This window comes from Trachypithecus francoisi, unplaced genomic scaffold, assembly GCF_009764315.1.
Source record: "Trachypithecus francoisi isolate TF-2019V2 unplaced genomic scaffold, Tfra_2.0 Lachesis_group12, whole genome shotgun sequence".
NCBI classification, from domain to species: Eukaryota; Metazoa; Chordata; class Mammalia; order Primates; family Cercopithecidae; genus Trachypithecus; species Trachypithecus francoisi.
The window spans coordinates 4823177-4849782 of record NW_022681457.1 but is presented as its reverse complement, the minus strand read 5'-3'; the positions used below and the strand labels follow the sequence as shown (position 1 = coordinate 4849782).

The 26606-nt window shown below is 54.7% G+C and overlaps 2 protein-coding genes across 8 annotated transcripts; one reads left to right on the top strand and one right to left on the bottom strand.

Annotated features, from left to right (window-relative positions):
- Positions 1-855: 855 nt before the first annotated feature.
- On the bottom strand, positions 856-19932 carry ALDH16A1 (aldehyde dehydrogenase 16 family member A1). 3 transcript variants are annotated; one of them, XR_004440457.1, is made up of 17 exons: positions 19688-19932; positions 13183-13285; positions 12676-12802; positions 11913-12091; positions 11240-11317; positions 10496-10677; positions 10259-10411; positions 9484-9669; positions 9165-9260; positions 8852-8988; positions 8592-8697; positions 8346-8476; positions 7113-7280; positions 6731-6932; positions 3017-3202; positions 2588-2685; positions 856-1134 (listed from the first exon to the last, which is right to left on the bottom strand). XR_004440457.1 is itself a non-coding variant. In XM_033224034.1 (17 exons), exons 1-17 carry the CDS (start codon positions 19775-19777, stop codon positions 973-975), a joined length of 2409 nt encoding a protein of 802 aa, XP_033079925.1. In that variant the 5' UTR covers positions 19778-19932; the 3' UTR covers positions 856-972. The 3 variants fall into 3 exon arrangements, 2 of the variants coding, with proteins under 2 accessions (XP_033079925.1, XP_033079926.1); XM_033224034.1 differs by having other exon boundaries at positions 2588-2710; XM_033224035.1 differs by lacking the exon at positions 11240-11317 and having other exon boundaries at positions 2588-2710; positions 19688-19895.
- Positions 19616-26421, top strand: PIH1D1 (PIH1 domain containing 1). Of its 5 annotated transcripts, none has more exons than XM_033224039.1 (10): positions 19616-19733; positions 21775-21868; positions 22179-22245; positions 23070-23249; positions 24645-24706; positions 24802-24883; positions 25261-25390; positions 25624-25699; positions 26129-26173; positions 26300-26420. In XM_033224039.1, exons 1-10 carry the CDS (start codon positions 19696-19698, stop codon positions 26339-26341), a joined length of 816 nt encoding a protein of 271 aa, XP_033079930.1. In that variant the 5' UTR covers positions 19616-19695; the 3' UTR covers positions 26342-26420. The 5 variants fall into 5 exon arrangements, 4 of the variants coding, with proteins under 4 accessions (XP_033079930.1, XP_033079927.1, XP_033079929.1 ...); XR_004440458.1 differs by having other exon boundaries at positions 19620-19733; positions 25930-26173; XM_033224036.1 differs by having other exon boundaries at positions 19623-19733; positions 26030-26173; positions 26300-26421.
- The last annotated feature ends 185 nt before the right edge of the window (positions 26422-26606 follow it).

Here is a 26606-nt window from a genome sequence, read left to right as displayed (position 1 = left end):
AGCATTGTGCTGGAGCCAGCTCCTGAGCTGCTCAACCTCAGAACTAAAATGGCCTTGAGCCAGGTGTGGTGGCGCATGTCTGTGGCCCCAGCTACATGTGAGACTGAGGCATGAGGATCCCTTGAGCCCAGAGGTCGAGGCTGCAGTGGACTGAGATTGTGCCACTGCACTCCAGCCTGGGTGACAGAGCCAGAACTTGTCTCAAAAAAAAAAAAAAAAGGGAGGCCGAGATGGGTGGATCACAAGGTCAGGAGATCAAGACCATCCTGGTTAACCCGGTGAAACCCCGTCTCTACTAAAAAATACAAAAAACTAGCTGGGCGAGGTGGCAGGAGCCTGTAGTCCCAGCTACTCGGGAGGCTGAGGCAGGAGAATGGCATGAACCCGAAAGGCTGAGCTTGCAGTGAGCTGAGATCCGGCCACAGCACTCCAGATTGGGCGACAGAGCGAGACTCCGTCTCAAAAAAAAAAAAAGCCTCGTATCTGCCAGAAGTTGCTACACCCTTTCTTCTTTTTTTTTTTTTTTTTTTTTTTTTTTTGTTGAGACGGAGTCTCGCTCTGTCGCCCAGGCTGGAGTGCAGTGGCCGGATCTCAGCTCACTGCAAGCTCCGCCTCCCGGTTTACGCCATTCTCCTGCCTCAGCCTCCCGAGTAGCTGGGACTACAGGCGCCCGCCACCTCGCCCGGCTAGTTTTTTTTTTGTATTTTTAGTAGAGACGGGGTTTCACTGTGTTCGCCAGGATGGTCTCGATCTCCTGACCTCGTGATCCGCCCGTCTCGGCCTCCCAAAGTGCTGGGATTACAGGCTTGAGCCACCGCGCCCGGCCTACACCCTTTCTTCTTACAGAAGCATAGCTAGGGTTTGTCAGAGACTTTATTTATTCCCCACAGAAGGGGAGAGTCCCAGGTGTCTGCGGGGGTGCATTTCCCCTTGGTCTGAGGTGTCCAAAATGCAGCAGGTGGCGCTCAGGCATCAGTCCCCCATAGGCAGCCACAGGGCCTTGGTCCGTGCTGATCGCAGCCCTAGCTCCGGGCCTGCCCCCTCGGTCTCCTGGTCCCAGGCCCGCAGGCAGCCCCTGTTCACCCACACTGGTTTGAGGTTTCCTGCTGAGGCCCACTCCACAAACTGGGAACCCTGAGATGAGGAGAGAGGGGGGTCAGCACATCTGCGGGCTTGTTGCTAAGCACCTGCTTCCTCCACGATGAGGACTGTTACTGATCAGGGGCTTCAGGCTGGACCTATGCTCTGTAGCTACAATGCTCAGTTCCTTCCAAGCAAAACTTCCAGATGGTAGGGAAAGGCATTTGATCCAGGGGTTAGGGAATTTCCTCTCCCTTAACAGCCCAAGTTGAGAGGAATGAGGCCCAAGGCTCTTGTCAACAAGTTCACATCTGTTACCAACAGGTGATTTAAGAGAGTGGACAGTGGGGCGCGGTGACTCACTCCTGTAATCCCACCACTTGGGGTGGCTGAGGCAGGCAGATCACACGAAGTCAGGAGTTTGAGACCAGCCTGGCCAATATGGGGAAACCCCATCTCTACTAAAAAAAAAAAAAAAACAACAATTAGCCAGGCATAGTGGCGAGTGCCTGTAGTCTCAGCTACTTGGGAGGCAGGAGAATCACTTGAACCCGGGAGGCAGAGGTTGCAGTGAGCCGAGATCGTGCCACTGTATTCCAGCCTGGGCAACAGAGTGAGACTCTGTCTCAAAAAATAAATAAATAGCAGTGGCTCACGCCTGTAATCCCAGCACTTTGGGAGGATGAGGTGGGCGGATCACGAGGTCGAGATCAAGACCATCCTAACACGGTGAAACCCCATCTCTACTAAAAATACAAAAATAAATTAGCCGGGCGTGGTGGCGGCGCCTGTAATCCCAGCTACTCGGGAGGCTGAAGCAGGAGAATGGTGTGAACCTGGGAGGCAGAGCTTGCAGTGAGCCGAGATCACCCCACTGCACTCCAGCCTGGATGACAGAGCGAGACTCCGTCTAAAAAAAACAAAATAAAATAAAAATAAATAAATAATAAATAAAAAAGCAGACTCAACCAGTCTGCTCCAGATCACTTGAACCCAGGAGTTTAAGATCAGCCTGGCCAACACAGAGAAACCCCCGTCTCTGCGAAAGAAAAAAATTAGCCGCGCTTAGCTGGGCATGGTGGTACATGCCTGTGGTCCCAGCTACTCAGGAAGCTGAGGTGGGAGGGTGACTTGAGCCTGGGAGGTTGAAGCTGAAGTGAGGTATGATTGCATCTGGGTGACAGGGTGAGGCTCTGTCTTAAAAAAAACAAAAACAAAACAAAAAAAACACTGTAGACTGTGGGACTCCAAATCTAGGGTGTGGTCCTTAGCAACGGGCTGTCCACTGAGATGAGGTCTTCGGGCTGGGCAGCTCTCAGGCCTTTGTTGCTAAGGACAACCTCTTCCTTAGTAACTGGAGTACTAAGGGCGGGGCCTCAGAACCTTGTTGTCAAGGAGTTTCTCCCCTTAGCAACAGGAGTTCTAAGAGGGCGGGGCTGTTTCCGGAAAAGGAGGAGCCTGTTTGAAGTTTGAGATGTTGAAAATGGCAAAACAGAACAAAGAGCACCTGGGCGGATCCGAAATACCACATGGCCTGGACGTCCTGGTGCAAGGCCAGGCAGCGGGTCAGATGGTCCCGGTCTCCTGTCACCACGTTGGCCAGGCCTGCTGGGAACAGGGTGGCCATGTCCTAGGGGATGCAGAGAGTGGGTGGGTTGGGAGGGCCGTGGGGGCAGGGCAAGGAGTGGGCATCCAGGGGGTGGCTATGGGAAGGAATGGGACGGGGGTAGGGGGGGCGGGCCTGGACGAGAAAGCCCCAGGTCTGGGCTGAAGAATGGGCACTGGGTCGCCAAGGAGTGAAGGTCTGGATGCTGAGGCTGGGGGCAGCATGCGTACCACGGAGGGTGCGGTAAGAGCCAAGCTCCTGCCGAGTTTGGACGTTTTTCTGCTGCCCTGAGGCTACCGGGAGAAGAGGCAGGAAAGCAAGGGGCTATACCTGGCAGACCTCCAGGGCCAGCAGGGGACAGGCCGCGCTGGGCACCATGACCACAGTGTTGCCGTAGGCCAGGGCAGGAGCCAGCAGGGACACGAAGGCAAGCAGGGGCCACTCGTCCGGACACACCACAGCTAGCACACCCAGCGGCTCCCGCAGACGCAGCACAGGGCCTCTCAGCCCCGCTACCTGCGGGGACAGGCGGGTCACGCATGAGGCAGGGGAGCCCCGCCCACAGTGAATGAGAGACCGAGTTGCTCGGCGTCCTTCCCAACACCCGGTGTTGGCCCAAACCGCACCCTTGTGGAAGCCCCCGCCATTTCGCAGACGCAGGTCAAAGTGAATCATTCCACAGGGGTTCGGGCGGTGAGAAACATCCTGCACAACCAACCTACCTTCCTTCCTTCCTTTCCTTTCCTTCCTTTCCTTCCTTCCTTCTGTCCTTTCCTTCCTTCCTCCCTCCCTCCCTCCTTCCTTCCTGTTTTTTTTTGAGACTGAGTCTTGCTCTGTTGCCCAGGTTGGAGTGCAGTGGCACGATCTCAGCTCATTGCAACCTCCGCCTGCCAGGTTCAAGCGATTCTTCTGCCTCAGCCTCCCGAGTAGCTGGGATTATAGGCGCCTGCTACCATGCCCAGCTAATTTTGTATTTTTAGCAGAGATGGGTCTTTATCATATTGGCCAGAATGGTCTCGAACACCTGATCTCAAGTGATCCAGCCTGCCTCGGCCTCCCAAAGTACTCGGATCACAGGCGTGAGCCACCGCGCCTGGCCCACTCTGTTTTTTCTCCTCTTTTCCTTTTTTTTTTTCCTTGAGACAGGGTAGCCCAGGCTGGAGTGCAGTGGCATGATCACAGCTCACTGTTGCCTTGACCTCCCAGGCTAAAGCAATTGTCCCACCTCAGCCCCCTGAGTAGCTGAGAATACAGGTGCGTACCACCAGGCCCAGCTAATTTGTTGTTTTTTGTAGACATGAGACATGTGTTGTCCAGGCTGGTCATGAACTCATGGGCTCAAGTGATCCGCCTACCTCAGCCTCCCAAAGCGCTGGGATTATTTTCTTTTGTTAAGAAGAAATACGGTGTTAGGGGTGGGAGGCAAGGGGAGGGAACTTAAGAGGACTGGTCAGTAGGTGCAGCAAACCACCATGGCACGCATATCCCTATGTAACAAGGCTGCACGTTCTGCACACGTATCCCAGAACTAAAGTAAAATAAAACTAAAAAAGAAGGCCGGGCGCAGTGGCTCACACCTGTAATCCCAGCACTTTGGGAGGCCGAGGTGGGCGGATCACGAGGTCAAGAGATCGAGACCATCCTGTCTAACACGGTGAAATCCCATCTCTACTAAAAGTACACACACACAAAAAATTAGCTGGGCATGGTGACAGGTGCCTCTAGTCCCAGCTACTCGGAAGTCTGGGGCAGGAGAATGGCATGAACCTGGGAGGCGGAGCTTGCAGTGAGCCAAGATCGCGCCACTGCACTCCAGCCTCGGCGACAGAGCGAGACTCCGTCTCAAGAAAAGAAAGAAAGAAATATGGTTTGGCCCATGATAGAGTTTGGATGTCCCACCCAAATCTCATGTTGAAATGTAATTCCCGGCCAGGTGTGGTGGCTCATGCCTGTAATCCCAGCAATTTGGGAGGTCAAGGCAGGCAGATCACCTGAGGTCAGGAGTTTGAGACCAGTCTGACCAACAGGGAGAAACCCTGTCTCTACTAAAAATACAAAATTAGCTGGGCGCGGTGGCGCATGCCTGTAATCCCAGCTACTCGGGAGTCTGAGGCAGGAGAATTGCTTGAATCCGGGAGGCAGACCCGTGAACTCAGATCGCACCATTGCACTATAGCCTAGGCAACAAGAGCGAAACTCCGTCTCGGAAAAAAAAGAAAAAAAAAGAAATGTAATCCCCAATGTTGAAAGCGTGGCCTGGTGGCAAGTGATGGTATCATGGAGGTGGATTCCTCATGAATGGTTTAGCACTATCCCACTTGCTACTGTCCGCGAAATAGTGAGTTCTCCTGAGATCCAGTTATTTAAAAGTGTAGCACTGGAGGCTGGGCGTGGTGGCTCATGCCTGTAATCCCAGCACTTTGGGAGGCCGAGGTGGGCGGATCACCCGAGATCTGGAGTTCGAGATCAGCCTCAACATGGAGAAACCCCGTCTCTACTAAAAATACAAAATTAGCAGGGTGTGGTGGCACATGCCTGTAATCCCAGCTACTTGGGAGGCTGAGGCAGGAGAATTGCTTGAACCTGGGAAGTAGAGGTTGCAGTGAGCCAAGATCGCACTGTTGCACTCCAGCCTGGGCAACAAGAGCGAAACTCTGTCTAAAAAAAAAAAAAAAAAAAAAAAGCGTACCACTGGCTGGGTGCAGTGGCTCACGCCTATAATCCCAGCACCTTGGACGTCAAGATAGGCAGATCACTTGAAGCTAGGAGTTTGAGATCAACCTGGGCAACGTGGCGAGTCTCTTGTCTCTATAAAAATACAAAACTACCCAGTCATGTGTGCTGGTGTGTGCCTGTGATCCCAGATACTCAGGAGGCTGAGGTGGGAGGCTCGCTTGGACCTCGGAGGTTGAGGCTGCAGTGAGCCATGATTGTGGCACTGCATTCCAGCCGGGTGACAGAGGGAGACTGGTGCCAACAGGTCCAGCTAATTTTTCTATTTTTTGTGGAGACATGGTTTCATTGTGTTGCCCAGGCTTGTTTCAAACTCCTGGCCTCAAGCGATCCACCCACTTTTGCCTCCCAAATTGCTGGGATTACAGGCGTGAGCCACCATCCCTGGCCAGGTGTTTTTTTTTTTTGTTTTTTTTTTTTTTTTTGTGACACAGGATCTCGCTCTGTCACCCAGGCTGGAGTGCAGTGGCGGAATCTTGGCTCACTGCAACCACCGCCTCCTGGGTTCAAGCAATTCTCTTGACTCAGCCTCCCGAGTAGCTGGGACTACAGGCGCCCACCACCGTACCCAGCTAATTTTTTGTATTTTTAGTCGAGACCGGGTTTCACTATGTTAGCCAGGAGGGTCTTGATTTCCTGACCTGGTGATCCACCCACCTCGGTCTCCCAAAGTGCTGGGATTACAGGTGTGAGCCACTGCACCCCCAGGTGTTTCTTTTTGCTTTTCTTTTTTTTTTGAGACGGAGTCTTGCTCTATCTCCCAGGCTGGAGTGCAGTGGCATGACTTGGCTCACTGCAAGCTCCGTCTCCTGGGTTCACACCATTCTCCTGCCTCAGCCTCCCGAGTAGCTGGGACTATAGGCGCCCGCCATCACACCCGGCTAATTTTTGTGTTTTTAGTAGAGACAGGGTTTCACTATGTTGGTCAGGCTATTCTTGAACTCCTGACCTCTTGATCCGCCCGCCTTGGCCTCCCAAAGTGCTGGAATTATAGGCGTGAGCCACTGCGCCCCCAGGTGTTTCTTTATAGCAATGCAAAAACCGCCTAACAGCCCACTAAATTGATTTTATGGCCCAGGAATGGGTCGCTATCCATCATCTGGCGAACGCCACTCTACGAGGCAGGTTGTGTGTCCACTCACTGTACAGATAAGGAAACTGAGGCAGGGAGGGGTGAAGCCACTTGCTGATGATCCTGCCGTGGAAGGCAGTGGGGCTGGGCCTGGATCCCAAGCCTGGCTCATCTCACAGCCTCTGGTCTGAGCCCCACCCCGCCTGCCCAGCTCGCCCACGTGCCCACAGATCCTTCACCTGCAGGGTGTGGCCTTGGGCCTGCGCCCGGGCCCCCCATGCCCGAAGTCGCCTTGCACTCAGCTCCACCTCCGCCTCCGCAGCCTTGAGCTCCACTCCCTGCCTCTCCAGCCTCGAGGCCAGGGTAGATTTCCGGCGCTCCAGTGCAGCCGCCAGGGCCCATAGCAGGGCCGCCCGGGCCCCTGGGAACTGGCCCGCCCAGCTGTGGGCAGACAGTGGACAGTGGGGGTCAGCATCCTGGTCTTGGCTTTCCCGACAGCCCACCTCTGTCCACAGCCCCTACCCTGGGGGCCCACCCTCCCAGTCCACCAACTGCTGGGGGCCCAGGCTCCCCTCTCTACCACGCCATGACCCCTGGGCTTTCCCGTGTGACCCCTCTTACCCAGGGAAAGCCTGGTGAGCAGCCTCCACGGCACCTCGGATGTCCTTGGCTCCACCCTCAGCCACGTAGCCATGGAGGTTGCCAGACGAATCCTGGATAGGCCTGGAGCTTCGGGCCCCAGGAGCCTGGAAACGGCCCCCAACGAAGAGCCCATAGGGGGGTGCTGGGCTGGAGTAGGGTGGGACATGAGGAGGAGTCCTGAGCCCTCAGTCTGCTCGGACCTTATGCTCTACCCCACTGGGAAGACCGCCTTGGCTCCCGTGAGTCTCTGGGGTACCCCAAACCCGTTCCCATGAGCCTCTGGGGGGCCCTGAATTCCAGCTCCCACGATTCACTGGGGGACCCTAAACTCCTGCTCCCATGAGCCTCTGGCGGACCCTAAACTACTCCCATGAGCCTCTGGGGAACCCCAAATTCCTGCTTGCATGAGCCTCTGGGGGACTCAAAGTTTCTGCTCCTATGAGCCTCTCGGGGACCCCAAACCCCTGTTCCCACGAGCCTCTGGGCACCCTAAACTCCTGCTCCCATGAACCTCTGGCAGACCCTAAACTGCTCCCATGAGCCTGTGGGGCACCTCAAATTCCTGTTCCCATGAGCCCCAGAGGACCCAAAGCTTCTGTTCCCATGAGCCTCTGGGGGACCCTAAGCTCCTGCTCCCATGAACCTCTGTGCTCCCATGAGCCTCTGGTAGACCCTAAACTCCTGCTCCCTTGAGTCTTTGGGGGTACCTTAAACTCCTGCTCCCATGAGCCTCTGGGGGACCCCAAACTTCTGCTCCCATGAGCCTCTGGGAGATTCCAGGCTTCTGCTCCCATGAGCCTCTGGGGACCCTAAAATCTGGCTCCCTTGAGCCTCTGGGGACCCCAAAATCCTATTCCCATGAACCTCTGGGGGACCCTAAACTGCTCCCATGAGCCTCTGGGTGACCCTAAGCTCCTACTCTTTCTGCTCCCATTAGCCTCTGGGGGACCCCAAGCTTCTGCTCCAGTGAACCTCTTGGGGACCCCAAGCTCCTAGACTCATGAGTTTCTGGGAGAGCACAGACATTCATGGGGCAGAGCTGAGTCTCAGCAGGCCTGGGGTGGGGAAACTGTGAGGCCACAATGTGGTACTCAGCAGGACCATGAGACAGCTTGGACGGACCTCGCACCAGCCCTCCAGTCCATGGGGAAATGGGCATCAATTCCCCTCTCCCTGTTCACACCCCCAGACCACTGGCCTCCAACGACTCACCTGGGCCCTATTTCAGGCCCAGCCGGCAGGGTTGAGGGAACAGCAAGGCCAAAGGTGTCATAGTTCAGATTCTTGGAGAGGCAGGACAGCCGGGCAGGGGTCCCTGAGGGCCGCAGATACTCATACAGTCCCTGTGAGAGGGACAGTGTCAAAAGGATGCAAGGGGCACGTGAGGCTGGATGCAAGTGTCAAGGGCACAGCAGGGAGCGGGGCTGGTGACTGGTGACGGGGAGGGGATGTGCTCACGTCTGGGCCCCCATGCCAGGAACACCCACTCTCCTTACAGCCGCCTGTGGGCACTGAAGGGTCTCTGAGGCCGTGGGCATTGATCCAGACGGTGCCCACCTGGAGCCTGTGGGGAAGATGGAGACGTCCGACAGAGGAAAACAGACGGTGGCTGGCTGGGAGAGGGGTGAGTTAAAGGCGCAGGGAGCGACCCAGGGAGAAGGGAGATGAAGACAGGAAGAATGAGAAGAGGAGTGAGTGCCTGAGCCACGCAGACTGACCCGTAGCCCAGCTCCAGCGCCTGCCCCAGCCTCTCGCTCCACACGCTGGCGCTGCCCCCGCGGGGCGTCCCGTTGGCCAACGCCAGTGCCTCCTTGGCTGTGCGGAAGGGGGAGGCCACAACCACAGGCCACGGCACCTGCAAGGGGTGATGGGGCGGCTCAGGCCTCTGGGGCCCACCCACCAGGGAAGGAGCCCAGAGCAGGTAGCAGCCCCCTGCCCGGGTCACACGGTCACCCCAGGGGCTTCCGCAGGCACGGAGCTGCTGCCCTTGGCTGGCAGTGGGTAGAAGTTCTACAGACCTAAGGGGCTCACCTCTGCCTGGGCACATGGGGAGGCTGGGGGCAGGTTGGAGACCAAGGTTGGAGGATAGAATGGGTGTTCTGAAGGCACATCGCCAGCCTGGAACACCTAGGGAGAGAAATGATCTAGAAGTTGACCTCCAGTCCCTTCCTGCTGAGACCCAGGAGTCCAGGCCCCCAGCCCTTCCTCCCTCAGACCCAGGAGTCCAGGCCCAGCCCCTCTTTCCTTAGACCCAGTTGTCCACACCCTGCTCCCTCCTCCCTCGGACTCAGGAGCTGGGTCTCCACGTCCCTCCTCCTCTGACACCCTCAGTCTGTGCCCCTTGCCTCACCTGTGCACCCTGGCTCTGTGCCTCACGCACAAAGCGCTGGACCAGGTCACATGCAGCAGCCCCCCGGGCCCCCATGTCCACGGCCCCATCCAGCCCTCGGCCACTCCGAAGCCGCCCCATCCGCTCCTGCAGTCTTCTCATGGCTTCGTCCCACACAGACTCCTGGATAAGGAGTCTGAGGCCACCCTGTGAGGAAAAAGGGCGTCAGGAGATCACGCCATTGCACTCTAGCAAGTTGGTGATCTGAAGAGTGAAGACAGAGGTTGGAAAACTAGGGACATGGACACTCAGATAAATCAATAGTCCTGAAGAACAGAGAGGCCGGGTGCAGTGGCTCACGCCTGCAATCCCAGTACTTTGGGAGGCTGAGGCGGCTGGATCAACAGAGGTCAGGAGTTTGAGACCAGCCTGGCCAACATGGTGAAACCTCGTCTCCACTAAAAATACAAAAATTAGCCAGGTGTGGTAGTGGGCGCCTGCAATTCCAGCTACTCGGGAGGCTGAGGCAGGAGAATCACTGGAACCCGGGAGGTGGAGGTTGCAGTGAGCCGAGATCGCACCATTGTACTCCAGCCTGGGCGACAAGAGCAAAACTCCGTCTCTCAATAAATAAATAAATAGATAAATAAAATAAAATGAACACATATAGAAAAACAAAACAACACATAACAAAAAACCCAACAAATAAAATGAACAGAGACTCAGGACCCCAAGGCCTGGAGACAGACACCTACAGCTTCTAGGGTGTGAGGGGACAGGAGTGCACGGGTCTCACCAGGCCGCGGTCGGACCAGGCGGCGTCCACAACACCCTCCACGGCCGAGTCTACGTCCGCTGTGTCTGTCAGCAGCAGCAGCGACTCCGTCCCCAGCGCTAGGCCCAGCTCCGCACACTCACCCGCCAGGGTCCGTTGAAGGGCACGGCCTTCCTAGGGACCCCCCACCAATTCAGCCGCGGGAGGAGCTTTGCAGCCCCCAGACACGTTCCACCACAACCCCTGTCCTGAAGGTACCTCCAGGGCTCCGCAGAAGGCCACCTTCTGGATTCCAGGCTGGGAGGCCAGGACGGGCACCAGTGAGGCAGGGCCACTGATGACATTCAGGATTCCTGGGAACGGGCCCAGCTCCCCTGACAGCTGGGCCAGGAGGAGGGGCGTCGGGGAGGCCGGGGGCACGAGGGCCACCACAGTGCAGCCTGGGGAAGCGGAGCAGCTCAAAAATTCAGGAGTCCAAGTTCCAGCCCCTGCTCCCTCAGACTCAGGAGTCCAGACCCCGGCCCCTCCTCCTTCACACCCAGGAGTCCAGGTCCCAGCCCTTCCTCTGACAGACCCAGGAGTCCAGACCTCAGTCCCTCCTCCCTCGGACCCAGGCCCCCAGCCCCTCCTCCCTCAGACCCAGGAGTCCAGGCCCCCAGCCCCTCCTCCCTCAGACCCAGGAGTCCAGGCTCAGCCCCTCCTCCCTCAGACCCAGGAGTCCAGACCCCAGCCCCTCCTCCCTCCGATCCGGTAGTCCAACCCCCCAGCCCCTCTTTCCTCAGACCCAGGAGTCCAGGCCCCTGGCCCCTCCTCCCTCAGACCCAGGAGTCCAGACCCCGAATCCCTCCTCTCTCAGACCCAGGAGTCCAGACCCGTAGCCCCTCCTCCCACAGACTCAGGAGTCCAGGCCCCAGCCTCCTTGTCTCTCAGACTCAAGTTTGGGCCCGACAATCCCCTCCTTTCTCAGACCCAAGAGTCAGGATCCCCCAGGCCATCATTTACCCACAGCCAGGGCAGGGCAAATCCTCCACATCATCTCAAGGAAGGAGAATGTGGGTGGCAGGATGAGGCCAATTACTCCTGCAAGAAGAAAATGAGGAGAGAGGCAAAACAAACAAACAAACAAACAAACAAAAAACCAGTCAGGCGTGGTGGTGCATGGTTGTAGTCCCAGTTACTTGGGAGGCTGAGGTGGGAGGATTTTGACCCCAGGAGGTCAAGGCTCACAATTATAGTGAGCTATAAGTGCACCACTGTACTCCAGCCAGGGTGACAGAGAAAGACCCTGTCTGAAAAAGAGAAAGAATGAGGAGACTGGACGCGGTGGCTCATGCCTGTAATCCCAGGCACTTTGGGACGCCGAGGTGCGTGAATCATCTGAGATCAGGAGTTGGAGAGCAGCCTGACCGACATGGTGAGACCCCCTTCTCTATTAAAACACAAAAATTAGCTGGGTGTGGTGGTGGGCGCCTGTAATCCCAGCTACTCAACAGGCTGAGGCAGGAGAATCACTTGAACCCGGGAGGCGGAGGTTACAGTGAGCCGAGATTGCGCCACTGTACTCCGGCCTGGGTGACAAGAGCGAAACTCTGTCTAAAAGAAAAGGAATGAGGGGATTGGAGCTGGCACTGCTGGGTCATGTGAGAGGAGAGGGCTAGGGACTCCAGGGTCTCACCCATGGGCTCCCAGCCTGCCAGTGCCTCCTCCTGGGTGGATGCCTGGATTGCATGGTAGTGGAGAAGCTGCTGGGCCAGCTGGACGTCCCCGTCTCGAACCTCTCGAACAGCCCGCCCAGTCACCAGGGATTCCAGGGTCCACAGCAGCCGCTGGTGTTTCTGGATCACCTTGGCCAGCCTGTGGAGAAAGCAAGAGGGTGCTCATTTTCCAACAGGCCTCAGCCTCACAGAGTCCTGGGCTGCTCCTGGACTACAATTCCCATGAGCCCGAGGCATCCCCACCATTTACCTGGGGCAAAGGGCAGTGAAGATCTACGGGAATTGTAGCCGTGGAAACACAAACCCTGAGGATGCTGTGTAAAGGTCTTGGCCGTTGGAAATCCCTGTAGCTTCTGGGAAATTGAGTCTTAGCTTCTAACCCCAATTGCATTTTGGGAAATGGAATCTTTGTCTCTAGCTGCCCCCAAAGCAGCTAGGAAATGGATTTAGGGGCTTCACCAGCCCCAGTGAACTGCTGAGAAATGGAGCCCCAATGAGCTTCAAGAATGTCCTGTGAAATACAGGCTTTGCGGCTTCTAGTCCCAGTGAATAGTGGACAACGGATGCATGTTTCGGCCACTACTGCCCACAGCACATACTGGGAATCTGAGCCTTAGCTGCAGATTAATTCAGTGGGATCTTGGGAATTAGCCTTTATTCCCATGGTCTCGAGTGGATGCTGGGGGTCCCCGCCTCCCAGGGTCCACACCTCAGCTGCATCACCTGGCCAGGTGTTGGCCCCGGACGACACCAGGGTGGGCACTCCAGCTCTTAAATGCCGTCCTGGCTGCCTCCACGGCTGCGGCCACATCCTCGGCTTGTGCCTGCAGGCAACTGGCCAAGTTCTCTCCTGGGGAGAAAAGTGGAGGGACTCAGATGGGAGGAGAGATGGCGGGGAGCCCATGTCAGGTCTGGAGGGGGCTGAGATTTTCGAAGCCTGGATCAGCCCAAGGGTGTAAAGCTGGTCCCCATTCTCTGCTGGGTCACGGCTATGATCACCTCCAGTGCAAGGAAGGGATTTTCACAGACCGCAGTTTCACAAAGCTTCCACAGAGAGCCGGAACCATAATTAGGGTGACTGGTTTCAGAAGGAACCAGACATCGCAGTCCCTCTCTCACCACCAGCTGCTTCTGCCCTCAGGGCCCTAGGCAAGGGGAATGGGTGTTGATGGGTAGGGCTAGAGGGCACAGATACCTCTCTTCCACTAATGACTGGGGGACATCTCGTACCTGTGATGGGATCCTGGCAAGGCACTGAATTCCTGTGTTCAGGCTTTAACCACTTTCCATTCACATAGTGGCCCAAGCACCGGTCCTGGGTGTCCAGCCAGGCCTGAGGGAGGTAGAGACAGTTTGGAAAGGGGTTTGGGAGGAGCTGGGGCAGTTCAACCCCTACCCAGAATCCTCTAGGAGGGGACATCTGTCTCCCTCTGCTCCATCAGCTAATTCTTTTCCTCCTATTGCTTTAAAAAAAAAAAAGTTTGTGGTAAAATACAGCATTTCAAAGTATACACTTCAGCAGTTTAGAGGCATTCTGTGCATTTACAGTGTTGTGTAACCATCACCACCCTCTAGTTCTAGAACATTTTTCCCTTTTTTTTTTTTGAGACGGAGTCTCGCTCTGTTGCCCAGACTGGAGTGCAGTGGCGTGATCTCGGCTCACTGCAAGCTCCACCTCCCGGGTTCACGTCATTCTCCTGCCTCAGTCTCCCGAGTAGCTGGGACTACAGGCGCCCGCCACCACGCCCAGCTAGGTTTTTTGTATTTTTTAGTAGAGACGGGGTTTCACCGTGTTAGCCAGGATGGTCTTGATCTCCTGACTTCGTGATCTGCCCGCCTCGGCCTCCCAAAGTGCTGGGATTACAGGCGTGAGCCACCACGCCTGGCCCCCCCCACCTTTTTTTTTTTTTGAGACGGAGTCTCGCTCTGTCACCCAGGCTGGAGTGCAGTGGCACGATCTCGGCTCACTGCAAGCTCTGCCTCCTGGGTTCAAGCCATTCTCCTGCCTCAGCCTCCTGAGTAGCTGGGACTACAGGCGGCTGCCACCACACCCGGCTAATTTCCCTTTTTATATTTTTAGTAGAGATGGGGTTTCACCATGTTGGCCAGGCTGGTCTTGAACTCCTGCCCCAAGTGATCTGCCCACCTTGGCCTTCCAAAGTGCTGGGATTACAGACGTGTTAACATCTTTAATTCATTCAATTAGGGTCTCAACTGAGTCCTTGGGCTAGTGCCACAATAGTGGCGCCTATTTGGAGTCCACTTTGGGAGGCTGAGGTGGTCTGAGCCTAGGAGTTCAAGACCAGCCTGGGCAACATGGTGAAAGCTCATCTCTTCAAAAAATACAAAAAGTTAGCCGGGTGTGGTGGTGAGTGCCTGTAGTCTCAGCTACCTGGGAGGCTAAAGTGGGAGGATCATTTGAGCCCAGGAGGTGCAGGCTGCAATAAGCTAAGATCACACCGCTGCACTGCAGCCTGAGTAACAGAGCAAGGCTCTGTCTCAAAAAAAAAAAAAATTTTTTTTTTTTTTTTACCACATCTCACTCACCACATCTCCTCCATATTTCTTTCTTTTCTTTTTTTTTTCTTTTGAGACGGAGTCTCACTCTGTCGCCCAGGCTGGAGTGCAGTGGTGCAGTGTCTGCTCATTGCAAGCTCCACCCCCAGAGTTCACGCCATTCTCCTACCTCAGTCTCCCAAGTAGCTGGGACTACAGGCACCTGCCACCACACCTGGCTAGTTTTTTTTTTTTTTTTTTTTTTTGTATTTTTTAGTAGAGATGGGGTTTCACCATGTTAGCCAGGATGGTCTCGATCTCCTGACCTTGTGATCCACCCGCCTCGGCCTCCCAAAGTGCTGGGATGACAGGCTTGAGCCACCGCGCCCGGCCTTCTCCTCCATATTTCTTCCTCATCCTGGTCAGATCTTCTCTGCTGCTAAATCCAAAACACACTGCTCACTTTCTCCTTCTACAGATTCTCCTAGCATCTCTGATGTCACATATTCCTGATTTTTCTCGTACTGGCCCTTCTCCTTTTCTTTTTTTTTTTTTTTTTTTTTTTTTGAGACGGAGTCTTACACAGTCGCCCAGGCTGGAGTGCAGTGGCCGGATCTCAGCTCACTGCAAGCTCCGCCTCCCGGGTTTACGCCATTCTCCTGCCTCAGCCTCCCGAGTAGCTGGGACTACAGGCGCCCGCCAACTCGCCCGGCTAGTTTTTTGTATTTTTTTAGTAGAGACGGGGTTTCGCCGTGTTAGCCAGGATGGTCTCGATCTCCTGACCTCGCGATCCACCCGTCTCGGCCTCCCAAAGTGCTGGGATTACAGGCTTGAGCCACCGCGCCCGGCTCTTTTTTTTTTTTTTTTTGAGACAGAGTCTCACTCTTGTTGCCCAAGCTGGAGTGCAATGGTGCGATCTTGGCTCACTGCAACTCCTGCCTCCTGGGTTCAAGTGATTTTCCTGCCTCAGCCTCCTGAGTAGCTGGGATTACAGGCAGCCGCCACCATGCCCAGCTAATTTTTATATTTTTAGTAGAGATGGATTTTCACCATGTTGGCCAGGCTGCTCTCAAACTCCTGGCCTCAGGTGATCCACTCGCCTCAGCCTCCCAAAGTGCTGGGATGACAATCATGAGCCACCATGCTTGACTTCTGTTTTCTCTTTAAAGCAAAAAAAGTTACTTAGAAGTTCCAAACTCAAACGCCCACAGGGAAAAGAGACATCTGTAAGATAGTCAGGGATATTTGATCATGAACTGGCCATTAGATGACATTAAAGGATGATTGTTGGCTGGGCATGGTAGCTCACATCTGTAATCCCTGCACTTTCCTACACTGAGATGGGAGGATTGCTTCAGCCAAGGAGTTTGAGACTAGTCTGGACAGACACAGCAAGACCCCATCTCTACAAATAAAAATAAAAAATTTGCCAGTCATAGTAGTACACACCTGTAGTCTCAGCTACTCAGGAGGCTGGAGTGGGAGGATTGCTTGAGCCCAGGAGTTCCAGGCTGCAGTGAGCTGTGATTGTGCTACTGAATGCTAGCCTGGGCAACAGAGTAAGACCCTGTCTCAAACAAACAAACAAAAAACAAAAAGAATGAGTTAATGTTGTTAAGTGTGGTAACAGACCATGGTAGTTTTGTAACAAAATGAACCCTTATCTGTTAGAAGAAAGGATTCAAATATTTATAGGAAAATACTGTGACATCTGGGATTTGTTTAAATTACTCCAAAGAAAATACAGAAGGAAACAGCGCTGATAAATGTTGATGATGGTCAAAGCAGAGTGATGGGTAAATAGGAGTTCAAAATAAATGCTAATTATTCTGTGGAAGTTTGAAAATTTTCCCCCAAAAGAAAAACAAAATTCCAAAAGAATGTCCAGAGGGTTCCAGGAGGCCTGAGAAGAGGGCCTGGATGAGAAGAGGAGTTTACGATTCATTGAAAGGACAGGAGCTATTGGTTCCAGATGATTTTTGTCAGGGAAGTTGAGCCAAAGTTTGACACATTTTGGAATTTTATTTTCAAGAGGACCTCCCGGATGTTTACATGGAGTCAATTGTCCAGCATTTCACATTTTCAAAAATAAAGTTCAGGCCAAAGAAAACATGTTTGTTGGTTGAGTCTGGCCCAGAGAACATGGGTCTGAAATGCAAGGGCTCAAGTCCAAGTCTCAGCTTCACTTTTTATGTTTTATTTTTATATTAAAAAAGTTGAGGCCTAACCATGTTGCCTCACCATGTTGCCCAGGCTGGTCTCGAACTCGTAGGCTCAAGAGATCCTCCTGCCTCAGTCTCCCAAACTGCTGGGATTACAGGTGTAAGCCACTTGCCTGGCCTCAACTTCTTATTTTTTTGGGGGGACACGGTCTCATTCTGTCACCCAGGCTGGAGTTCAGTGGTATGATTACTGCACCTCCCAGGCTCAGGTGATCCTCCCACCTCAGCCTCCCGAGTAGCTGGGACTACAGGTGTGCGCCACCACCGCTGGCTAATTTTTTGTTTTCTGTTTCTTTTTTTTTTTTGAGACAGAGTCTTGCTCTGTTGCACAGGCTGGAGTGCAGTGGTGCGGTCTCGGCTCATTGCAACCTCCGCCTCCCAGGTTCAAGCGATTCTTCTGCCTCAGCCTCCAGAGTAGCTGGGATTACAGGTGCCTGCTACCATGCCTGGCTAATTTTGTATTTTTAGTAGAGATGGGGTTTTACCATGTTGGCCAGGCTGGTCTCGAACTCCTGACCTCAAGTGATCCGCCCACCTGGGCCTCCCAAAGTGTTGGGATTACAGGTGTGAGCCACCACGTCTGGCTGCCTTTTTTAACATACCTACCAGGCAAAATTCCAACTGAAGGACTATCTCTGTCATATCCTGCTGAGCAAAGTTCCTAGGAACAACCTATCACATCCCAGCAGAAAAAGGGCCAAACTGCCTGATCATAGGAACACCTTGTCAATATCCTGCCAGGCAGCAAGCCACACTGCCCAGACCCCTCCCGCCCATACCTAGAAGTACCCTAGCCTGTAAGCAGCGGTGGGCTCCAGCATTAAGCTGGTACCCCCCCTCCGCAGGTTTTTGCAATATACCTGTGTTGCCGTAGGCCTCCTGGGTCCCTGTCTTTCTTTCACCCTCGCCTTCCCTTTAAAAAACCTAACACTTGGTATGGCTAGTTTTTTACATTTTAGCCATTTAGGTGCATAGTGATAGCTCATTGTGGGTTTAATTTACATTTCTCTCTCTCTCTCTCTTTTTTTTTTTTTTGAGACAGAGTCCTCACTCTGTTGCCCGGGCTGGAGTGCAGCGGCGTGATCTCGGCTCACTGCAACCTCGGCCTCCCGGGTTTAGGCAATTCTGCCTCAGCCTCCCGAGTAGCTGGGACTACAGGTATCTGCCACCATGCCCAGCTAATTTTTTTGTATTTTTAGTACAGATGGGGTTTCACCGACTTGGCCAGGCTGGTCTCGAACTCCTGACCTCATGATCCGCCAGCCTTAGCCTCCCAAAGCTCTGGGATTACAGGTGTGAGCCACCGCGCCCGGCCATTTTTTGTTTGTTTGTTTTTGGAGACAGAGTCTTGCTCTGTTGCCCAGGATGGGGTGCAGTAGTGCGATCTGCGCTCACTGCAACCTTCGCCTCCCAGGTTCAAGCAATTCTCCCACCTCAGCCTCCCGAGTAGCTAGGATTACAGGCAAACACCACCACGCTGAGGTAATTTTTGTATTTTAGTAGAGACGGGGTTTTACCATGTTGGCCGGGCTGGTCTCGAATTCCTGACCTCAGGTGATCCGCCCGCCTCAGACTCCCAAAGTGCTGGGATGACAAGTCTGAGCCACCACGCCTGGCCCAATGTTTTGTATTTTAGTAGAGACCAGGTTTCACTATGTTGCCCAGGCTGGTCTCGAATTCCTGAGCTCAAGCAATCTGCCTGTCTCGGCCTCCCCAAGTGCTAGGCTGTGCCAGGGTTCTGATCCAGTCCCTTCCACCTGGGCCATTGCTCTGGCCTCCTGCCCTCCCCCTCAAAGAAGCCTAAGCTTCTCCCACCTGGGTACTGGGGGACCCTGTGAGAGAATTCTGAGAGTGCCTGAGGAAATTACAGAAAGTTCGAGGCGTCCTACTTATTTGCAGGAACCCCACGAAGGTTCTGGGGGCCTCCAAGGGATCATAGGAGTCCTAGGGAGGTTCTGAGGACCCCCAGGGGATCATAGGACCCTCATGAGGACTTCAGGGCTCCTGAACAATCATGGGAACTCTATGGGACATTCTGAGAGCTACAGAGATCGTAGGAGCCCCGTGAGGGTTTTGTGAGGGGCCATAAGTAATTACAGGAAGTCCTGATGTGGCTGGGTGCAGTGGCTCAGGCCTGTAACCCCAGCACTTTGGGAAGACGAGGTGGGTGGATCACTTGAGGCCAGGAGTTCGAGACCAGACTGGCCAACATGCTGAAACCTTGTCTCTACAAAAAGTACAAATATTAGCTGGGAGTGGTGGCACACGTCTCTGGTCCCAGTTACTTGGGAGGCTGAGGTGAGAGGACAGCTTGAGCCCAGGGGGTTGAGGCTGCAGTGAGGTGCGATCACGCCACTGCACTTCAGTTTGGGCGACAGAGTGAGACCCTGGCTCAAAAACAGAAACAAACAAATAAAAAACCCAAACCGGAAGTCCTGATGTATTCTAGGATCCTGAGAGTTCCCGTGAGGGCACATGAACCCGAGTATTGAGGGGCCCTATGGGATCACGGGGTCACCATGGAAGTTCTGAAGGTCTCCGGGTAATCAAGGGGATCAAGGGAGTCCCTCAGGAGGTCTGGGGTGCTCCGAAGGCCCATGAAAGCCATAGGATGTTTTAAAGAGTCGTGGAAAGACAATGGAGGTTGTAGATCGCCGGAGCCTCACAGGAATCTTAAGGGGTCTGGTGGTGCGCGTCAGGTTCTGAGGGGACCCTGAGGAATCACGAGAGCGTCTAGAGGAGTTCGGGAAAACCGCGGAAGCACCACGAGAAATTCAGGATCAAGGGGCAAGAGGACCGCTGGGGAAGATGGGAACAGACTAAAAGGCCGAAGCCGCCACCGCCAAGGCTCAAGGGAACGTCCTACAGGGCGCGATGCTATTGGGCAGCGGGAATCACGGGGACTGAGAGAGGCGGAGTTGCTGAGCTGCCGCAGTGGATGACGGGGCTCCGCGCGAAAAACCGGGAGCCCAGGCCTGGGTAACGCAGCGGGCAGCGCCGGCCGGGCAGGCTCTCACCAGTGCGCATGCGTGGCTCTCCGGCACCGGTCCGTACTCCAGCGAGGTGAAGATCTCGCGGGCGCGGGGCCCTGCACGCGTCGCAGCCATCGCCTACCCGGAACGCTTTCCGCGAAGACTGGGGCGCTCTGTGTTAAGGGGAACCTTGAGGTCCGAAGGGCCACACCTCCCGTTCCAGCCCAAAGGGGCAGGACTAATGGGAATGGGGTGGGGCTACGAGATACAGAGAGCAGCCTCGCCCACACTTTTTGCCTTAGGACCCGTTGGCCCAGCCTACGGGGAAGCGTATTTAGGAGCATGCGCACTGCTTAAAACGGGGAGAAAGGCTAGCCAGGGATGTGGGTACTTTGCGATTAGTTAGGAGGGCTCCATTAGAAGGATCGGCGTGGCCGGGCACGATGGCTCACGGCTGTAATCCCAGCACTTTGGGAGGCCGAGGCGGGTGGAACACCTGAGGTCGTGAGTTCGAGACCAGCCTTACCAATATGGTGAAACCCCGTCTCTACTAAAAATGTGAGCCGAGCTGTGGTGGCACGCGCCTGTAATCTCAGCTACTCAAGAGGCTGAGTCAGGAGAATCACTTGAACCCGGGAGGCGTACATTGCAGTGAACCGAGATGGCACCACTGCACTACTGCCTGGGTGACAAAGGGAGACCCTGTCTCAAAAAAAAAAAAAAGTAATTAAAAAAAAAAAGGGGCCGGGCGCGGTGGCTCAAGCCTGTAATCCCAGCACTTTGGGAGGCCGAGACGGATGGATCGCGAGGTCAGGAGATCGAGACCAACCTAGCTAACACGGCGAAACCCCGTCTCTACTAAAACATACAAAAAACTAGCCGGGCGAGTTGGCGGGTGCCTGTAGTCCCAGCTACTTGGGAGGCCGAGGCAGGAGAATGGCGTAAACCCGGGAGGCGGAGCTTGCAGTGAGCTGAGATCCGGCCACTGCACTCCAGCCTGGGCGACAGAGCGAGACTCCGTCTCAAAAAAAAAAAAAAAAAAAGGGTCGTCGTATTGATGCATCTTCCCAGTGCCTTGTTTTATAGTAGCGGGAAGTGCAGGTTTATTTGTTTTACCTTTTATTTTCTTGAGATAGGGTCTCCCTTTGTCGCCCAGGCTGGAGTGCAGTGGTCCGATCACAGCTGACTGTCGCCTCGACTTTTCCGGTTTAAACGTTTCCCCTGCATCAGCCTGCACAGTAGCTGGGACTACAGGCGCATGCCATCAAGTCTGGCTATTTTTTTCCTTTTTTTTTTTTGTAGAGACAGGATTTTGCTATGTTGCTCCGACTGGTCTCGAACTCCTGGACTAAAGCGATCCTCCTGCCTCAGCCTCCCAGCCTGAAAGTGCAGCTTTTAGTTCTAATTATATTTACTAGGGGTCGGAGCTAGATCTGGCAGGAAGTGATAATTCAAAGATAAAAAGAGTACGTTTTAGGATGGACATTGAGATTAAGGTTTTGAAAATGCAACCTTCACTGCAAAGTAACGGGGCCAGTTTTGGTTGTGGAAAGAGTGGAATTGTGGCGCTTTTTTTTGTTTTTAAACAGATGGGATGTGGGACGTTATCTCATTTTATTGCCCAAGCTGGTCTCGAACTCCTGGTCTCAAGTGATTCTCTTGCCCTGGCCTCCCAAAGTGCTGGGACTACAGGAATGAGCCACAGCGCCCGGCCGGAAGTGTGGCTTTCACAGATACAGGAAGTGTGGCATTTAGGGATTCGCCTTGGTGAACACTTTTGATTGATGCTAAGGGCGTGGCCTGTCGATAACGCGATACCAGCTTGTGAGTGAGCATGGGGTACTCGGAAGTGTGGCGTACTCCAGTCTTGGTTTACGGATAGACCGGAAGTGTGGCTTCATTTACAATTCGGCAAGTAGGACGGAGAGCGCATCCAGAGATACAGATTCCCAACGGATTTGACGACGGTGTTCGGTCTTGAATGGAATTGTAGTCTTAGGCCAGTCTTAGCTTTCTGAACAGGATAATAGGTATCCGGAGTCGATTGAGGGCCAGAGCAAGCACTGGGGTTCGGATCCTGAGCAAAGTTCTTCACGTTGAGGGTCTTGAGGACGCCTAGATCTCTTTTCCAGGGCCATGGCGAACCCGAAGCTGCTGGGACTGGAGCTAAGCGAGGCGGAGACGATGGGTGCTGATTCGGGGCGATTTGAGGAGCTGCTGCTGCAGGTGCACAGTGACAGGAGCCCTGGATCCTTGAGTATTCGGGGATTTTGGCGGGGTGCTCAAAGATGGGACTACAGTTGCCAGAATGCACTAGGGTGGGAACCGGGCCTCGGGGAATTCAGGTTGATGGGCTTCAAGTTTGCTAGGTGGGGTTGCGGTTGTTCCTCTAGTTCCCAAAGAGAAAGGGGACCTAAACGGTTCAATTTCTCGCGTTATCCACAGCTCTCATAGATAAGAATTGCTCCATTTGAGGAACAAATGAGGGGTCTGATGGCACAGACTCCAAGCCTGGAGGTAGTTTTACTTTATACAGGCCTCGAAGGAGCTCCAGCAAGCCCAGACAACCAGACCAGAATCGACACAAATCCAGCCTCAGCCTGGTGAGAAAGGACACCGGAGAGAGAGGGCCAGGAGACCCAGGGAGGCCAGGGGCAGGGGACGGAGAGGAGGAAGGAAAGAGACATGAAAATAAAGGCCTGGGATGGGGGTGAGGTGAGCAGATACCCACAGAGATCACCCTAGGACAGAAAGGAGTTGGAGGACAGAGTAGGAATAGGTAGGGGGCCAGAGAATCAGAGATAGGAAGAGGCCGGGTGCGGTGGCATGCACCTATATTCCCAGCTACTTGGGAGCCTAACACAGGAGAATTGCTGGAACCCAGGAGGCAGAGGTTGCAGTGAGTGGAGATCGCACCACTGTACTCCAGCCTGGGTGACAGAGCGAGACTCTTGTCTCAAAAACAAAACAAAACAAACAACAAAAACAAAGATAGGAAGAGAGGCTGGGCACAGCGACTCACAACTGTGATCCCAGCACTTTGGGAGGCTGAGGCGGGAGGATCACCTGAGGTCAGGAATTTGAGATCAGCCTGGCCAATATGGTAAAACTCCATCTCTACTAAAAATACGAAAACTAGCCGGGCGTGGTGGTGGGCGCCTATAATCCTAGCTACTTGAGAGGCTGAGGCATGAGAATTGCTTGAACCTGGGAGGTGGAGGTTGCAGTGAGCCGAGATCACGCTACTGCACTCCAGCCTGGGTGACAGAGTGAGACTCTGTTTCAAAAAAAAAAAAAGGAGGGGGGTGGGGAGTGGAACAGACCCAGAGAAAGGGGGACTGGGCAAAAGAAAAAGAGCCTGGAGAGAAAGGATGGGTACTGGGACTTGTGCAGAAAAGGATTGTCATGACTAACCCACTCCCACCAGGTTTCTGCATAAAGACCAACTCCTCAGAAGGGAAGGTTTTCATCAACATCTGCCACTCCCTCTCCATCCCTCCTCCCGCCGACGTGACCGAGGAGGAGCTGCTTCAGATGCTAGAGGAGGACCAAGCTGGGTTTCGCATCCCCATGAGTCTGGGAGAGCCTCATGCAGAACTGGATGCAAGTCAGTGCCCTCAGAGGGACCAGGAATCTGGCCTGCTAGGCCCCTTCTTCCCTAGAACCCAAGAATCCTGGGCCCAGGACCCTCCTTCCTCAGCTCCTGGAGATCTGGCTCTCCAATCTGATGATTTTCCCTATGGTAGATCTCTAGTGCCCTGGGCATCCCAAACCCGGGCGGTCCTGGTTCTGCCACCTGGCCAGGCTGGCACTTTTCCATGCCCCACTCCGGGTCCGGGAGGCCTGGGCAGAGTCCTCCTCGTGCATTAGTGGATCTCCTGGCTTTAGTCCTGAGCCCGCTCTCTCTTTCTTTTTTCTTTTTTTTTTTTTGAGATGGAGTTTTGCTCTTGTTGCCCAGGTTCAGACAATTCTCCTGCCTCAGCCTCCCAACTAACTGGGATTACAGGCGTGCACCACCATGCCCAGCTAATTTTTGTATTTTTAACAGAGTGGGGGTTTTGCTATGTTGGCCAGGCTGGTCTCAGACCCCTGACCTCAGGTAATCCGCCGCCTCAGCCTCCCAAAGTGCTGGGATTACAGGTGTGAGCCACTGCATCTAGCCTGCGGCTCTCTCTTTCATTCCGTTTTCTCCTCTGCCCTTCTCCCCTGTCTCCATCTCTGTCTTGCCTCACCTCTGTCCCTGTTTCTGCTTCTATGTCCTTTTTTCCATATGTCTCTTGAAGCTTTCTGGGACCAAGCTCTAGGCAGTGCCATGGGGAATAAGGACCTATCAAATTCACATTCCACATTCCAGAAACACCCTGTCATGGGCAGGGCTCAAGGAGGTGGATGCAGTATCAAAAGCGTGCTTTGGAGGGCGGCACCCAGCACAGCCTTGCGATTGCTCGTCACCCACATGAAGGGGTCAGGGAAGGCTTCCTGGAGGAGGAGGTGTGGGATAAGATTTGAAGGAACAGGAAGAGTTCAGCAGTCAAAGACAGAAGAAAGTTCTAGGTAGAGCGGCCCGGAAATGGGAGAGAATGATTAGATTGGATCAGCCAGTAATGGAGAGTAACTGAAAGAAATTCAGTGGGCCGAGGTTGCTAGAAGAAGGAGGTTTTCTCCAGAGGTGGGAGGGGCAGACCCACAGGGACTCTAACGCCAAGCTTGCGGGGCTCAGACCTTCACTTGGGAGCACTGGGGAGCCAGAGGAGAGCTGTGAGCAGGGGAGGGATAGGGTCAGCTCAAGTGACATTACACTGATGGACAGGAGATACGAGGCCGGGGAGGAGGCTGGACGGACAGTCCGGAGCGGACAGTGAGTGCTCAGCTGTCACTTCCTGATGTCTCTGTCTCTGCTTCTTGCAGCCGCTGTCCCTGAATGTTTCTTCCCTGTATGGGTCTGGGCTGTGGGCTTCCTGCAGAGGGCTGGGGGGCCCTCATCCCCTTTTTCTCCCCGCAGGAGGCCAGGGCTGTACTGCCTACGACGTAGCTGTCAACAGCGACTTCTACCGGAGGATGCAGGTTGGGGGCAGGGCTGCGGGTGAGGCCTGGGCAGGGGTCTCTCCCTCTACCCTCCCCCCCCACCGCCTGTCTTTTCCGTCTCTCTGTCACCCCAGAACAGCGATTTCTTGCGGGAGCTCGTGATCACCATCGCCAGGGAGGGCCTTGAGGACAAATACAACTTGCAGCTAAATCCGGGTGAGGGGCAAGGCCTGGGCCATCGGGAAAGAGTGGAGCCAGGAGCGGTTTGGGGGACACCCCTGGGAGAGGAGGGGCTGGCTTGGGCAGGGTGTCCTGGAGTCTGTGCTACTGGGAGGGGGCGGAGTCTGGACGCCCTGAAGGGGCGGGGCCAGGAAACATCTCCAGGGCTGGGTTTTATTGGGGCTTATCATGGGAGGGGGCGTGACTAAGGTGGGCGGGCTTCCTGGAGCCAAGCCTGGGAGTGTGGTCAGATCCCAAGAGTCCCGGTGAGCCGGTGGAGCTGATCCCGGGAGGCTCTTGGCTGTGCAAGGCCTCCTGAGAGAGCAAAGGGAACCCTGACCTGTACAATGTTTGACGGCGCTCCTGACCCTCAGAATGGCGCATGATGAAGAACCGGCCATTCATGGGCTCCATCTCGCAGCAGAATATCCGCTCACAGCAGCGTCCTCGGATCCAGGAGCTGGGGGACCTGTACACGCCCGCCCCTGGGAGAGCTGAGTCAGGGTGGGCTTTCGGTAGATTCCCGGTCTGATGTTTCCTCAACGCTCTTGGGAATCCCTCCCTCCATCCTCCCACACTGGGTGATGCCCTGGGGCCCTGGGCACTGAGAGAGGGAAGAGAGAGAACTCCTGACTGAGAAGGCGTTCTGAGGCACTAGGGCTGGTTGGAGGGAGAAAGGGAACACCAGGCAAAGACCCAGCAGCTGTGCTCAGCCCTGGGACCTTGTTCCTCCTCAGCCCTGAAAAGCCTCACCTGAACCTGTGGCTGGAAGCCCCCGACCTCCTCTTGGCCGAAATTGACCTCCCCAAACTGGTGAGTTTTGCCTGCTGGGCCAGAGGAGGGGAATGAGGTCTGGAAAGGTCAGGGACTGTCTCTGAGCGAGAGTGACAAGGGGCTGTTGCTGGACTTGTCAGCTGCATACTCTCTCCCAGGAGGCCCACAGGCCACCTTTGGGTGCTGTCCTGAGAGTGTCCGAGGGATTGTAAGTGCTCGGTTGTTGAGACTTGTAATTGATGTCTTCTGCCTCTTCCCTGGGAGATTAGACCCTTCAAATATAGTTTCCCAGCATGTGAGGCTCCCATGCCTGGTCCAGGTGACCGTCCTGTTGCTGAGGAGGGTGACCTGACTCCACCATCTCTCCAGGATGGAGCCCTGGGGCTGTCACTGGAGATCGGGGAGAACCGCCTGGTGGTGGGGGGCCCCCAGCAGCTGTATCATCTCGACGCTTATATCCCACTGCAGATCAACTCTGATGAGAGCAAGGCAGCCTTCCACCGGAAGAGAAAGGTGCCTGGGGGAGGGGTTCGGGGAGGCCGGGACGTTGGGGAGCCTGGACTCTGGCTCCGAGGGAGGGGGACCGGGGGCTGGACTTCTGGGTCCTGGATCCTCATTCTCTTTGCTCTGTCTCCTCAGCAATTAATGGTAGCCATGCCGCTTCTGCTGGTGCCTTCTTGATCAGGGTGTTTCCCTGTGCTTCCGAGATGTGAAGGAACTGCTGGCTTCCCTAAAGTTGAAATAAAAGATTTTTGTCTTTGTTCTGTCTCTGACTGGGGATATGTGGGTGTTGGGAGGGAAGACGGACATTGGGCTGTGCCCCTCCAGTCCCATAGAGGTCACTGCCCCAGCTCAGGCCTCATCCTTCCCCCTGGATCCTCTCTGAAGCCTCCTGGCCTCCAGTGTCCCCTTGTTAGTCCTCCCCAGGCCCCAGAGCTGGCCCTGC